The sequence below is a fragment of the Schistocerca cancellata genome, chromosome 7 (assembly GCF_023864275.1).
Source record: "Schistocerca cancellata isolate TAMUIC-IGC-003103 chromosome 7, iqSchCanc2.1, whole genome shotgun sequence".
NCBI classification, from domain to species: domain Eukaryota; kingdom Metazoa; phylum Arthropoda; class Insecta; order Orthoptera; family Acrididae; genus Schistocerca; species Schistocerca cancellata.
In genome coordinates, this window is record NC_064632.1 from 436,356,017 (window position 1) to 436,371,493 (window position 15,477).

Here is a 15,477-nt window from a genome sequence, read left to right on the forward strand (position 1 = left end):
TTCGCATTTGGTTTCTCTGTACGAAAGAAAAAGATATATTTGTTTCACTGGTTGTGGAAATTCATCCCCAAGGGGGTGAAATAGGGAGTGAAGTTTTAGGAAAATATTTCATTTTGAAAGCATTTTTAGGCAAAATCTTTGAAAATTGGTTTTTACCTTCTCGTTTAGGGAAGTGAAAATATGTCGCACTATGTTTGGAAATTCGATCTCTAACGGGGCGAAATAAGTGATGAAAATTTTTAAGAAAATACACTCCTGGAAATTGAAATACGAACACCGTGAATTCATTGTCCCAGGAAAGGGAAACTTTATTGACACATTCCTGGGGTCAGATACATCACATGATCACACTGACAGAACCACAGGCACATAGACACAAGCAACAGAGCATGCACAATGTCGGCACTAGTACAGTGTATATCCACCTTTCGCAGCAATGCAGGCTGCTATTCTCCCATGGAGACGATCGTAGAGATGTTGGATGTAGTCCTGTGGAACGGCTTGCCATGCCATTTCCACCTGGCGCCTCAGTTGGACCAGCGTTCGTGCTGGACGTGCAGACCGCGTGAGACGACGCTTCATCCAGTCCCAAACATGCTCAATGGGGGACAGATCCGGAGATCTTGCTGGCCAGGGTAGTTGACTTACACCTTCTAGAGCACGTTGGGTGGCACGGGATGCATGCGGACGTGCATTGTCCTGTTGGAACAGCAAGTTCCCTTGCCGGTCTAGGAATGGTAGAACGATGGGTTCGATGACGGTTTGGATGTACCGTGCACTATTCAGTGTCCCCTCGACGATCACCAGTGGTGTACGGCCAGTGTAGGAGATCGCTCCCCACACCATGATGCCGGGTGTTGGCCCTGTGTGCCTCGGTCGTATGCAGTCCTGATTGTGGCGCTCACCTGCACGGCGCCAAACACGCATACGACCATCATTGGCACCAAGGCAGAAGCAACTCTCATCGCTGAAGACGACACGTCTCCATTCGTCCCTCCATTCACGCTTGTCGCGACACCACTGGAGGCGGGCTGCACGATGTTGGGGCGTGAGCGGAAGACGGCCTAACGGTGTGCGGGACCGTAGCCCAGCTTCATGGAGACGGTTGCGAATGGTCCTCGCCGATACCCCAGGAGCAACAGTGTCCCTAATTTGCTGGGAAGTGGCGGTGCGGTCCCCTATGGCACTGCGTAGGATACTACGGTCTTGGCGTGCATCCGTGCGTCGCTGCGGTCCGGTCCCAGGTCGACGGGCACGTGCACCTTCCGCCGACCACTGGCGACAACATCGATGTACTGTGGAGACCTCACGCCCCACGTGTTGAGCAATTCGGCGGTACGTCCACCCGGCCTCCCGCATGCCCACTATACGCCCTCGCTCAAAGTCCGTCAACTGCACATACGGTTCACGTCCACGCTGTCGCGGCATGCTACCAGTGTTAAAGACTGCGATGGAGCTCCGTATTCCACGGCAAACTGGCTGCCATTGGCGGCGGCGGTGCACAAATGCTGCGCAGCTAGCGCCATTCGACGGCCAACACCGCGGTTCCTGGTGTGTCCGCTGTGCCGTGCGTGTGATCATTGCTTGTACAGCCCTCTCGCAGTGTCCGGAGCAAGTATGGTGGGTCTGACACACCGATGGCAATGTGTTCTTTTTTCCATTTCCAGGAGTGTATTTCTTTATATTAAAAAAAATTATGCTAAATCTATGAAAAGTGCTAATACATTTCTCTGGTAAATATAAAGAAATATGTATAATATGATGAAAATTTCTATCGAAATATCAACACAAGTAAGCACAAGGCATGATTAACAAGAAGCTAGGACTCTAGAAAGTACATTCGGAAAAGACCATGGTTCTATGGTCTTAATTTGCGTGAAGATTTGTAAGTTATTGCAAGTTGTGAACAACATAAAAATTCGATTAAAGAAAAACAAAAAAACAAAAACAAAATCTGTGCAGACCAATGGTCTACTCCGAACGAAGCAGCGGCGTTAAGCTAGTACACAATACGTACAAGAACCAAGAACGAAAATTAGAATAAGAAGACCAGAAATAAGTTCACTACTGTTTAGTATGTACATCAAAAAAGCAGTCATGGAAATAAATGAACTGTGATTAAAATTCAGGGTCAAACCATACCAATAATAGAATTCGCTTATGACATTGCTGCCCTCAGTGAAAGCGAGGAAGAATTACATGACCTGTTAAATGGAATGAGTAGCAGATTATTCATAAACATGATACGAAAATTGAGGACCACAAAGTAGCGAAAATGAAGGAATTCTGCTTCCTTGGAAGCAAGAAGAACATAAAAAGCACACAGTCACAGGCGATGACAGCTTTCGTGGCGAAAAGATGTCTACTATAGTTGAGATGGCGTAAGAAGAGCCCTGACTTCTCACAAAATAAAGGAATGGGGCGACAAACTTTCAGAGCTTCATAATGTATACGGAGTCAAATCGAAGTGTTTAGTGATCATTGTATTTCACTTAGCTCTAAGAATGTGAACGCTGGTATGGAGACTACAGTCACGAGAGCATTTGAATACGGCAGTGGGGAGGCAATGCTTTACCTTTCTGTAGTTTCCACATCCGAGTGAGAAACTACGTATCTTAGTGAAGCATTTTCTCCTTCTGTATTGCCTTCTCTCAACTTCCTGTAGTTTTTCAGTTCCACCTGTGGATTCACGAACTGAGTCAGATTTGTTGTTGGCAGCAGTTATTGTGAGCACCTGAATGGGCGCCTTTTCCTGCCTTGAAGGTTCCATGTAGCCAGCCAGGCCACAAACCAATCCATGCGAGTGAAAAGTATCCTATGTTAAACGAAGCTTGCAATTCTTTCCAATATCTTGCCATTTATGAGACTCTTAGTTCTGAAATTACCGAATGTAAGGTGACCATATTTCTGGGAATCGAAGCTGGGACCAATATTATAACTGCTCACCGCTCGGATTGCAACAATGCTCTGTAATTGTTGTACATTATTAAAGGGTACGGCAAAATTAATACTAGGCACCAAATGAAATTGTAATAAATGTAATATAAAATGTAGGCACTTTCCTAGTTACTGTATGATTATAATACACTCGTATCTTAAAAGTTAGTAACCAGAACACAACACTTATTGATGTCACTACACAAAGCTTATAACACTCATTGCCAATTGTCAATGCCCCAAAAATTCTGTGATGAATGAATTTCATGCTGCAAATGTTTACTTCCTTTTAAATTTAAGAAGTCGTGGAATTCCAAACACGCATTATTATGAATGCATAACTGTTTTTAAAGTAAATAAGTTATTTAATGTATGTGACTTTGTTTTGCCTAAATTTGATTTAATTGAAAACAGAGCTATATCACATTGTTTACGACATTGGATTATGAATACATTACTTACCTCTGCAAAAATTCAGAACTGAAAATGAACTGCCGTGTCAGTATTGTGGAGTTGGTTACATTCTAACGAAACGAAATAAATAATCTATCAGCTGTGCTACACTTTCTACTATACTCACACCAACAAAATACTTACGAAATCATTAGGGTTACCACTAAGCAAATGCAGCTCAGTAATACCAACTTCTGCGAAAATATGAATGCATCATCACGAAGGCCGCGTGACCACATGTCATATTACGGCTCGTCATGGTATTTTAGACGGGATTTATGTCTTTTTAGCTCACAATGGATTTCGATAAATCCGCATTTTTTTCGTGTTAGGACGTCAGGCGCTCTCCTCAAGAGCTCTTTTCTGCTTCAGTCAATGTCCATGTTTCTGAGCCATACATTACCATCAGTCTTATGACTGTTCGATAGACAGTCACTTTCGATTTTCTGCTCAGGCTATGTGACTGAAGGATCTTGATCAGGGTCCAGTAAGCTCTAATTACTGCAGTAATCCTAGATTTTATTTCTTCTGTTATTCTGCTATCCTCTGTAACCATCCCAGGTATTGGAACTCCTCACATCTCTCATAATTGCCTCTGTTCAACTTCATATATTTCTCTTTAACAACAGCATTTTTCGTGGAAGCAAAGAGATACTGTGTTTTTGTGTTGTTTAAGTCCCAACTGTTCTGTCTCCTTTTCCATTCTGCAAATCCTTCTTCCATTTCTTTCAAACTTCTACACAGTATACACACATCATTGGCATAAGCTAAATTATGGCGCATACGGTTAAACAGAGTGCCACCTCAGTTATCAATCTCCACCCTTCGCATCACTCTCTTCAACACTATGTTGAAGAGTAGCGTGGATAATACATTACCCTGTCTTAACCCAAGGTTAAGGGGCATTACAGAGATTAATCGAATACTGGGCAAAATATTTTAATCCAGTCAAGTCAGAAATTTGTTACAGACATTAAAACAGGTTCTGTTTGTCAAAGTGCACATTTGCAAGTTGGTGCCGTTTCGCAGAAAGCTTGTAATTTTCTTTGGAAAAAACTCCGTTATCCTCTACTTGCAGTATCAACCTTACATTCTTTAGGTTACCACCCAGGTGTTTTGAAGGATGGTTTAGTTACATTAGCTAATTCAAATGCTTTCTACAGATAAAGTACTTGTAGCTACAATTTCTCTAGTGAAACCGGTAGTGCACACCTATAAGCTGAAGTTCTTTCAAACATGTGAGAGATACAAAATGAAAATGAGTGTCATGTAGATCTTTTATGCTCGATAACGCTTCTCACAGAGACAGTTTATCAAATTGTAAGCCCATTTCGACTGTTTACTTTGACAGAAAAGCCCAAAAAACCGACTATACTTTGCCTTTCTTTTTGCAGGTTTCGATTCGATACATGCTTGAACTATTTAAAAATCATTATTATCTGTTTAAAAGCTGCACAAGTTACAGAATGTAGTGGTAACACTCTAGCAATAGCGGAATAGCAATTTACATTTTTTTTATTTTTTTTTACCAGAAACGAAAACATACTCCAATACATCGCATAAATGCACCGCCCATATGTCATAGCGCTGCTCCCGAAGCAAACGCCGGTCCCGAGGCCCACGAGAAGGACAGGCCATGGTGTGTACGTCACCAAGGTACGCCTGAGCTCGCTCGCTCGCTCAGCTCAGCAGACAAAATGCGTTTCTAAACCTGTTAACTCACGGCCGAGCGTGTACGTACTAATGAGAATTGCATCTTCTACTGGAATCTGCTATTATGAAGTCCAGCAGTACTACAACAAAATTTAATTTAAAATCAATTATCCTTATAAATGGTATGACGGCTTGCCTATATCATTTAGTCACTTCTTCTTAACAGCCCTTATTTCATACAGGAAATGGTGCCTTATGCAACTGATAATCATTTTGACATGACTTTAATTTTGTTGTAACCCAAGGCAGCTGTAAGATATTATAAGTAGGCATATTGACTTTCCTATTATTGCAGGACTAATACAGTAACAGTAAGACTATAATAGCGGATTCCAGTAGAAGACTGAGTTCTCAGTTGTTCGTACACACCTAGTTACGAGTTAACACGTATAGAAACGTGGTTTGTCTGCTAAATTGAGTGAACAAGCGAGTGTAGATCTACTTTTGTGACGTACGCTCCGCAGCCTGTCTTTCTCGTAGGCCTCGCGCTGGTCCTTAATGATGTCACAGCGTCCACCAATAGCTGAACAGAAGGCTTATGCCGTTATTTTTCTATGGACTTTTATTGCGACCAGGGAGTGGGATGGCAGTAAGCAGACTTGCTTGACTGTGTGGACAGCAAACGCAAAAACCGGCCAATTTGCAATCTTTCTCAAACCATTCTCTATTCTATTATGCTATGGTAGTCACTGAAGGAATCATGCAGCCATCTTAGGTTGTTTGCAGATGACGCTGTCATTTATGGACAAGTAAAGTCATCATGCATTGCTCTCTTGATAGTCAAACGTGTTTCAGTCAGCATCTCCCTTTTTTTTTACTGTGACTGTAGTCCAGGCAAGTTTCTTCCCATTTTGAACAGTTCTACTGGGCACATCTCTATCCAGAGTAAACTATTCTTATAAATTTGAGCCACAGTTCCTATAAATGCACCTGCCCTGTGCTGAAATTTTCAGGTTCCTCATTGAGATATGACAGTAATGATTTTTTACAGTATTGTCAAAAGGGAAGTTGCTACTCACCATTTAGCAGAGATGCTGAGTCGCAGATAGGCACAACAGAAAGACTCTTACAATTAAAGGGTTTGGCTGTTAAGGCCTTCGTCAACAATAGATGAGACACACACACACACACACACACACACACACACACACACACACACACACACACACACACACAAAAACGCAGCTGGCACACTCAACTTCAGTCTCAAGCAACTGAAACCACACTGCAAGCAGCAGCACCAGCTCATGATGGGAGTGCCAACTGGGTGGGGGTAAGGAGGAGGCTGGCCTCAACCTTCATTGGTCATTGTCCTTACCCATCCAGCCTCTTCCCTGTTCCCATTCCAGCACTACACAGCTATCATTCCACCATCACAATCATCTTTTTATTTTTCTCCTTTATGCTACTCCCTCCCCCCCCACCCCACCTCTCCCTCCCCACCCCACCTCTCCCTCCCCACCCCAGCCTCCTCCTTACCCCTCACCCAGTCGGCACTCCCGTCATGCACTGCTGCTTCTACTCCCATTGTGATTTCAATTGCCTGAGACTGCAATTGTGTGTGCGAGTTGCATTTGTGTGAGTGTGTGTATGTGTGTGTGTGCGTGTGTGTTGTTGACGAAGGCTTTAACAGCCAAAAGCTTTAATTGTAAGAGTCTTTTTGTTGGGCCTATCTGCGACTCAGCATCTCTGCTACATGGTGAGTAGCATCTTTCCTTTTCATAGTATTGTTACATTCCATCCTGGATTTTCCATTGTTTAATGATTTTTATCTAGTTTACTAACATGTCTATCTTTCTGCTTGTTTCAGTTGTCCTTTGTACGTTGTTAATCATTGTTGCCATGACTGTCTTTATGATCACTGATACCAGTTTCATTGTAGACATTCTCAGAGAAGTCAGGTCTGTTTGCTGCCATTGGATCCAGTATATTACCATCATGAGTGGGACTAGTATCTGGTATAGGTAGTTTTCATAGAAGACATATAGAAAAGTTTCACAGGATGTCTTATCACACCCACTACTAACAAAATTGTGATTTTCCCAGTTACTTGTTGCCTGATTATAGTCTCCACTGATGTTTATAATATGACTGGAAGTACAAGTGAGCTGGGGTTTTCTCTAAAGTTTTCAGTTACTTCATCTGATGAGTCTGGTGGGCAATAGAAAGATCCAATTATCACTTTATGCCCACCCCAGATACTGAGTCTTGACCAAATGGTCTCACATGCAGCTTCAATTTCTATCTTGGTGGATTTGAGTTTCGTGTCTGCTCTGACAAATACACTGCCCCCATTTCCCAGTTGCCTAACCTTTTGATAAACACTTAATTTTCCCCAAAAATCTCACTGCTACCAGTTTCAGGTTTCAACCAGCTTTCTGTACCTAGCGTTTCATGAGCTTCAGTGCTTTTCATGAGTGCTTCAAACTGTGGCACTTTGTTGTGAATGCTTCAGTAGTTTAGCATTATGATTTTAATACTCTGTTTCCTACAGCTGTCTTTATCTGGATTGGATGGGGAGTTTCCTAGTCTCAGAGCAGCACTTGGTGAACAGCACATCTTTCAGCTATTATGGAACTATGATATTTCTGAATCATCACCTACATTTCCTAAATACTTACTCTCATTGTATCATGTCTAGCACTTTCCATTCCAGAACAACAACTGTACATATGATTAAAATAACTTTTCCATTCTGTTATCTTTGAATATCTACTCAGTATTTTGCTCCTTTTCCCTAAACAAGTCTTTCTTTTCTCATTTCTTCTATGATCATTGAGTGAGTTGTTACGGTTGTAAAGATGCTGAACTAACATTGATGAGGATGATCCATCCATCCAGATTTAAATTGTCCAAGGGTTCCAAATATCCATTAAGATGACTGATTGGATGGTTCCTTTAAAAATAACACAGCAAAACTGCCCTTTACTGTTTTCTAGGTTACATGGTTTTGAATATATGATAGTCCATATGCCTCCTCATGTTTTTTTTTTAATCTCTCTTATTTTACCATTACCATACTTCCACAATCCTACCTTCTGTTTCATTCTGATGAGATCCTTATCCACTCCCTCAATTTTTCATGGCATGTTATTTCAGTGTTTCTTCTTTTACCAGTGAATTGGCCCATTTGACTATTATCAGGCTGCAATCTGAATATTATCTGCTCCAAGTAAGGTTGATATTATTCCCACTGCATCCAGTGGAGTCCCCAGCACTCATTACCTGAGTATGTGATTACTTCGACTTTTATACACCAATAATGCATTTTGTAATATATGTAACTGGGACCAGAGGATTACTTTTACTTACTTCAAATGTTTGTATTTCAGGTGAAGATTTTAGCAGTAGATGATGGAACACATGCAAAGACATCCACAGCAACATTGACAGTAATTGTTGAAGATGTTAATGATAATGCTCCTCATCTTTTAGAAAATTATGAGGCCATTTTGTCTGAACATACTTCTCCTACAGAAATACTAGAAATATTTGGAGCTGATGCTGATGACTATTCCAGAAATAATGGACCTCCTTTCACCTTTCGGCTGCATCCCAGTGCAAATGATCAAATAAGATCATCATTTGCTGTGTATTTTGATCGCAGTAAGTGTTCACATACTATAAATAAAAAAATATGTTTTATAGCTGATAAAATGAGATTATATTTTGATTTTTCAATGCTCCAAGTGCAGGGAAGAGTAAATACCTGGCAGATATGTAATCAGTTACTCAACATACTGATAGATAAAAGGAGATAAATAATACTTCATACACAGCATTTAAGTAAACACTCTATCCATTACACCAAACTATGTTAATTTTCACAGGATAAGAATACATTTATACACTATGCCTACTATCTGATGCTGTACTGACTTGCTCATTAAACATGAGAGGACAATAACAAAAGCACAACTGCCTGTCTTGGGAACCATGAGCAACTAATTGGAGACAATTCCATCAACATGCATTTATAATTTCTGTGCTTATCCATTTAACACTCAGGTTATTTTTGTATCAAGAAATCTAACTCTTCACTTCAGCTGCAACCAGTTTGGCATGCTATCTGGCACTTGACTACTACTCCTGTGTCCACCAAAGATAACTGCAAGGCAAAGATGCCATGCATTCCATGATTGACTTCATTTTCATGTATAGGAAAAGAATTTGGAACACAACAAGCACAGGTTACTTGCAAGTAACAAAATCAGACAAAACCACATAACTAGTATGGTTATAATAAACTACCCATCAAACATTTCACATCAGAGTAATATTAGAGGCAACTCCCATGTCATATAGTACTCTATTTATGGTAGTATACACAGATATATGTACACCGATCAGCCAGAACATTATGACCACTGCCCATTGTGAGATTGAATGCCACTTGGTAGTGTTGTCAGTCATGTGATGTGATAAGAAAAGTATGTGAATAGAGCAGAAACAAGTGGAGAGTCATTCAAGTGATGGTATGGGCCACTGAGGAGCAAATCAGATAAAGTAACTGATTTTTAAAAAGTTCAGACCTGGTACCTGGGGATGTATATCTCAAAAACTGTGAAGCTGGTTGAGTTTACACATACTGGTGTCATGAGCACCTATGAAAAGTATCTAAAAGGTGGTGAGTAGGTGACAAGTTGTTGGACATCCATGCTCATCACAGAATGTAGAGCTTGGAGACTTGCCCATTCTCTAAAGTAGGGTAGGCATTTTGACAATGTCTTACAATTCTGGTGCAGGCATAAATGTTTTGGAGCACAACATTCAGGATACTTTGTTGAACAGGTTGCTCTGCAGAAGACAACCTCTAGTTTTGTCATGTTGACCCAGCTATAAAGTCAGTTATGATTGTAGTACACCTGGGATCATCGAGGCTTGAGCATAAACCATTGAAAAATATCACTTAGTTAGAAAAATCACATTTCTTCTTAACACCAGATTGATGATCATGTCTAGATATGTCATCATGTTCAATGCATGTGCTGCACCAGGGTTGGAGGCTGTTGGGAGCAGAGTAATGTTAGAAAGGGCTTCCATGAGGCCTGTGTTAGTAATTGAAGGTGTCATTATAGCTGTGACCAACATGGACCTACTTCATTCTTTAGAGGGTAATGTCTTCCATGGTGGCAATGGCATCTTCTGGAAGGGTAATGGTACATGTCACAAGGCCATAATTGTGCTACAGTGATTTGGGAAGCTTGACAGTGAATTCACACTGATATCTTGGCCATCAAATTCGCCTGATATAAACCCAAAAGAAGAAATTGCAGGTGCTATCAGGAGTCAACCCTGCACTGAGAAACCACCAGCCCATAATTTACAGGAAGTGTATTGACACACACTACCAGATACATCCAGAAGCCTACTAAGGGCTTGTCAAATCCACGTTATGCAGAATCACTGCTGTATTGTATTCCAAAGTTGGATCAACACACTATAAAACAAGTGTTCATAATGTTTTGGCTTGTCAGTGTATACACTAAAGAAACTTGTCCTAATCACATGATTCCTTGTCCTCTGATTTTGTTTTCTTTTTCTTTTAAAATTGTAATGTAGAAAGAAGAAAACAGTAGGTGAAACCTTAAACCAGATAATGAAATATTACTCATCCATCATTTATTGATCCATCTTAAACACCATCCGTATTATCGATCACCTTGTGTCTTTTACTTAGAAATCATTCACTGAAACAAAACGAGAAAACAAAAACACAATGCATGGAGTACACCCTTTTCCACACTTGCGCTAACACAGTGAAACACTTCATTAGACCCATAGCTGTCATACCACTTGTAGTTCATCATGATGTGGCAGGTGTACACCATGGCCTGTGCATCAGTGTCTATGGCCTCGTTAGCAATCAGCTGGTGGCAGGTCATGTTTTTGCTCTGCTGCTGGTTGCCAAGTTAGTCTTCCTGGCAATCCCAATACATGATTCTTATGTTTAGTTTGGAGACGTGTTTCACACCTGCACTGTGTTGAGATTTGGACTTGGCATAGCAACTTGCTCCACACCTGTGCAGTGGGGATATCTGGATCTGCTGCTGCTCTCTTGATGTGTTGTAAACTTGAAGTAAAACTAACTGTGCCTAAGCATCCATTTGTAAATAACATTTTAACATTAACACAGTCATTCACATTCATAAAATTTAATAAAAACACCACTGTCTCCTGGCTCTCACTTCAGTGTACAACGGCTTACAGTCTGTCTTTCTTCATCTTTTTACCATTCATTGTCACACTGTACAATAACTTCCATTTCTTCTTTCATGACATATATGTAACACATTTCAAATTGTTTCAAGTCCTGTGCCTCATCAGCTTTCCCGTCACATCATCTCTTCCTTCTTCTTTCTTCAACATGCCCTTTCTCTGTTCACTTTCTTGTTGTGGCCCATTGTCTTCAATTTTCAGTGTTATTTCTTTTTCCTTAATGCTGTTTCTACCTCTTCTAGCTGCTGTTCACATTGCTTTTTTTACATAATTCATTTTTGCTTGCTTCTCATCATTGTCTTCTATCATAGTCCAATATACTCTCAAAGATGCTTTTGTGTTCTCAAAAGTTTCCTTCTCTTTAGACATAACTACGTAACTATTTGTTGTGTCCGCCCTTCCAAATCTTCACAATGTTTTTCCTAAAATTGAACTCTAATTCATTTTCAATCATCCAGCCTGCTGTTAATCTGTGCATAAATTTGGAACTATTGAAGTCTTGATTTTATACATTTCTCCATCCATTTCAGTTACACTACAATCCATTGCTTGTAGATTACTCTTTTCTTTTGAACAATCTTCTTGATCCTGATCCATATTTACTCAGGTTTCCACCCTCATGTCTGCAGCTTCTTCAGCTTAGTCTTATATTTGTAAATCAGCATCCACTTAGGAAGTTCCTACTTGATTGCCAGTTTCTGAATATTTACATTTAACTATGAGTTTTTCATTCTTGTGTGCCTGTTTTCAATTATAAGATCTATATGATGCTTTTCCCATTATGCTAATAGAATTAAACTGTCTACTGCTTTGTTTACTAGTGGTTTTTTTCATAGCTGTATTTGTCCTCTACATTTAGGTAGTTTGTGTTCTACTTAGTGGATTCTCAATTTTCATGCATTTCTGTTCCTGCATCTTGTTCTTTTAACTCCTGATTTATTGTCTGGTGATTTTATTTACCTTGAGGTGATTTAATTGACACCCATTTTTATAAACACTCTCCTTTGCAAAATCACCTTCTTAAGTCCATCTGACATCCATGGAGACTTCTGTTTTTCTGTATTGTTATTTTCAGTTCCCAATGTCTCCATAGCAGTTTTCCCTTCCAATTAGTTTAATATCATCATATTCTCTTTCAACATAATTATATTCTGGTATCATTTTTAGCTTGCACATTAATCTCCATTTAAAGAAATCCTTTATTCAGAATTGACTGAAGAGCTCTACTTTCTCATCATTGTTCTGGTTAGCCAGATGTCCATTTGTTGATGGTTTTCTCCTAAACAGATATATCATCTTCATTACAACTAAGCAATGATCATATCCATGGTTGGCTCTGCACATGACTCTAGTCTCAAACTACTTATTTTCATCTTTGCCTAGTTATGATGTAATTAATTAATGATTTTTATGTTTGCTGTACAGAGGGTCTTCCCCATGCATACCTATGAATATATTTATGTGAATAGTGTGTTCAGAACTCTCAACTTATACTGACTACAGAATTCTATAGGATTTTCTCCAGAGCCATCAATAACATTTTCTCCATCTCTTCCTATTACTGTATCACTTGCTTTTGAACCCACTCTTATCTTACAGTCTCCTTCTATTACTGCTTCTTGTTCATTTTTAACTTGTTTTGGCAGGAGGTCTAATTTCTGGCAGAAAATAACTTTATTTTCTGTGGCATATCTTCATTTGGTGCATATGCTCCAATTGCAACTATTTCAATTCCATAAAACATGATGTTGATGAGTGACAGTTCTTTCATATACAAATGCCTAGTCATTGATGTAAGTGCTGAGAGATTTGTTAATTACAATGGAAACAGCTGATTTTCCCCATTTATGTCAATCAACCCCAGAACAAAAATGAATAAAATTTCTCAATTTCTCATTTCCTTGTCCCTTTGTTTTAGTTGCAAGCAAACCATTATGTCCATGATCATTTCCACTATTTTTTAAATAAATAATATTTCATTTAGTTCTGTGGTAGCTTGTTCAGAATTCAGTTAGTTAAGAAGAACAGTGTAGCATTTTTGGTTTATTTAACCACAATTCAGAATAAACACCATAATTTTGCCAGATTTATAACTATAATAAATAACAATAAAACATATGTGATTGTTGTTAGTGACCAATGGAATGTAAGGATTCCCATACAAATAGATAAATTTCCATTACATACTTCAAAATACAGCATTCATAAGTATTATTCTCTCATTAAAATTTGTATTACTCAAAACACAACTAACAACTTCGCAGCAACATTTTTGATACAAGAAGTTCACAGTTCATGAACACTTACATTATAAGTGACAGCTTTCTCTGCTCAATGACTCTTCTCCTACCAAGTTAATCACTACTTAAATAGTAACAATTTTCACTGGATATACACTACCCAGTCACATTAATGTGACCACCCATCAAAAGCTTAAATAACCATTTTTTGCACTGTGGACCACTGTGAGACATGCAGGAAGACAGTCACTTTCTGGAAAGCACCAACAAGTATGTGGAGCCATGCTATGGCCAGCTGCACTAGATTTCTTGGTTAAGGATCTATGGCATGAACTGCCTAATAGAGGTGGTTCCAAAGATTCTCAGTTGGGTTTAACTCCAGGGATTATCAAGAGTACAGAAAAATCATCCTGGTTCTCTTTGAACCAAACATGTACACAGCGAGCTGTGTGACATCTTGCATTGTCCTGTTGGTAGACACCATCTTGCTGCATGTAAAGACGAACGTGATCCCCAAGGATGGATACACACTTGTCTTCATCAACTGTACCATCCAGAATGATGAGATCACAAACAGAATGACACAAAAACATTTCCCAGGTCACAAAACATGCAGGGTGTGTGTTTTAACATGTTACACTGTACACTCCAAAGGCCATCTGTCTGATGGAGCAGAAAATATGATTCATCTGAAAAGGCTATCTGTCACTGTTCAGTGGACATCCAGTTGCAGTATTCCCATGCAAATTCCATCCTCTGTTGGCAATGAGCAAGAGTCAGCATGGGTGCATGAACAAGGTGTCTGCTGCAGAGGCCCATATGCAGCAAAGTTCACTGAACGGTCATTGTGGAGACATCATTAGTAGACCCTTGGTTCATCTGGGCAGTCAGTTGTTCAAGAATTGAACATCTGTTTGCCCATGCACATCACTTTAGCCATCATTCACCTCTGTCGTCTATTGCCCATTGTGTACTACAATTGCCTTTGCACTGGTTTTGGATAGCATAATTTGACCATAGGGGTGAGAGGATTTCGAATATTGACCGCATGTGTATCTAATGGACAAAGGTATCAAACTATAATTTTGAATTTTGTGAAATTAACAGAAAAAACCAAATTGGGAGTAAATGAAAGTGGTAAAATCATAAACGAATGAAAAAAAAAAAAAAAAAACAGAACGGTTGCCAGCCCAATTAGGCACATTAATTTGGACATATATGTTTAAGAAAACTGAATATTGGTTATTGAAGTTACTTTCACTGAAATTTCCCTTTGAATAGCAGACAAGATACAAACTGACACAGTGCACTCTAAAACATGTGTAGCAGCAGTTACCAATAACGCACACACCAGTAAATTATATGAAGTAATTTTGCACCAAGCTCGTACTAATGACACCTACATACAAGAGCATTACTTAATTAAATACTGAAATGTTACTGCATGCAGTGCAGAACTAAATTTCAACATGAGGGGCTTTTATCTTGACTGACATGAAAAAAAAAACACAAATAAAGATGAATAATATTAGAAATACACTATTTAAACTCCTCTAAATACATCAGTTTTCCGTATCATTTTTTTTCCTAATGTGTGGAGAATATGATGGGGACCCAAAGAGTAGTATAGTTTCACTAGTCAATGCACTCTGATTATTACAGTAGACAAGACTAATTCAAAAAGTTAATCATTCATTTCACTTGGAGTAATTCATAATTTACTTTGCACGACAATAAAATACAACACTGGGCTCAATTAACTTCAAACAAGGAACCATTCATGGTAGAAATCAAAAACCACACATTATTTTTGAAGATGAGCATAACTTATTTGCCTTTTTATCACCTGTGAAGCAGTTATTCTAGACAATAGTATTTACACAATCTTACACTGTAATCCCACAAAACTATTTTT

The 15,477-nt window shown here is 39.3% G+C and overlaps 1 protein-coding gene across 1 annotated transcript in view; it reads left to right on the top strand.

The window, feature by feature from the left end:
• LOC126092814 (neural-cadherin-like) overlaps positions 1-15,477 on the top strand; it is a gene marked incomplete at its 3' end in the record, with an annotated part of 240,430 nt that overhangs the window by 150,303 nt on the left and 74,650 nt on the right. The window contains exon 10 of the mRNA XM_049908543.1: positions 8,436-8,709. Coding sequence (XP_049764500.1) covers positions 8,436-8,709 — 274 coding nt within the window. The remainder of the gene's footprint in view (positions 1-8,435; positions 8,710-15,477) is intronic.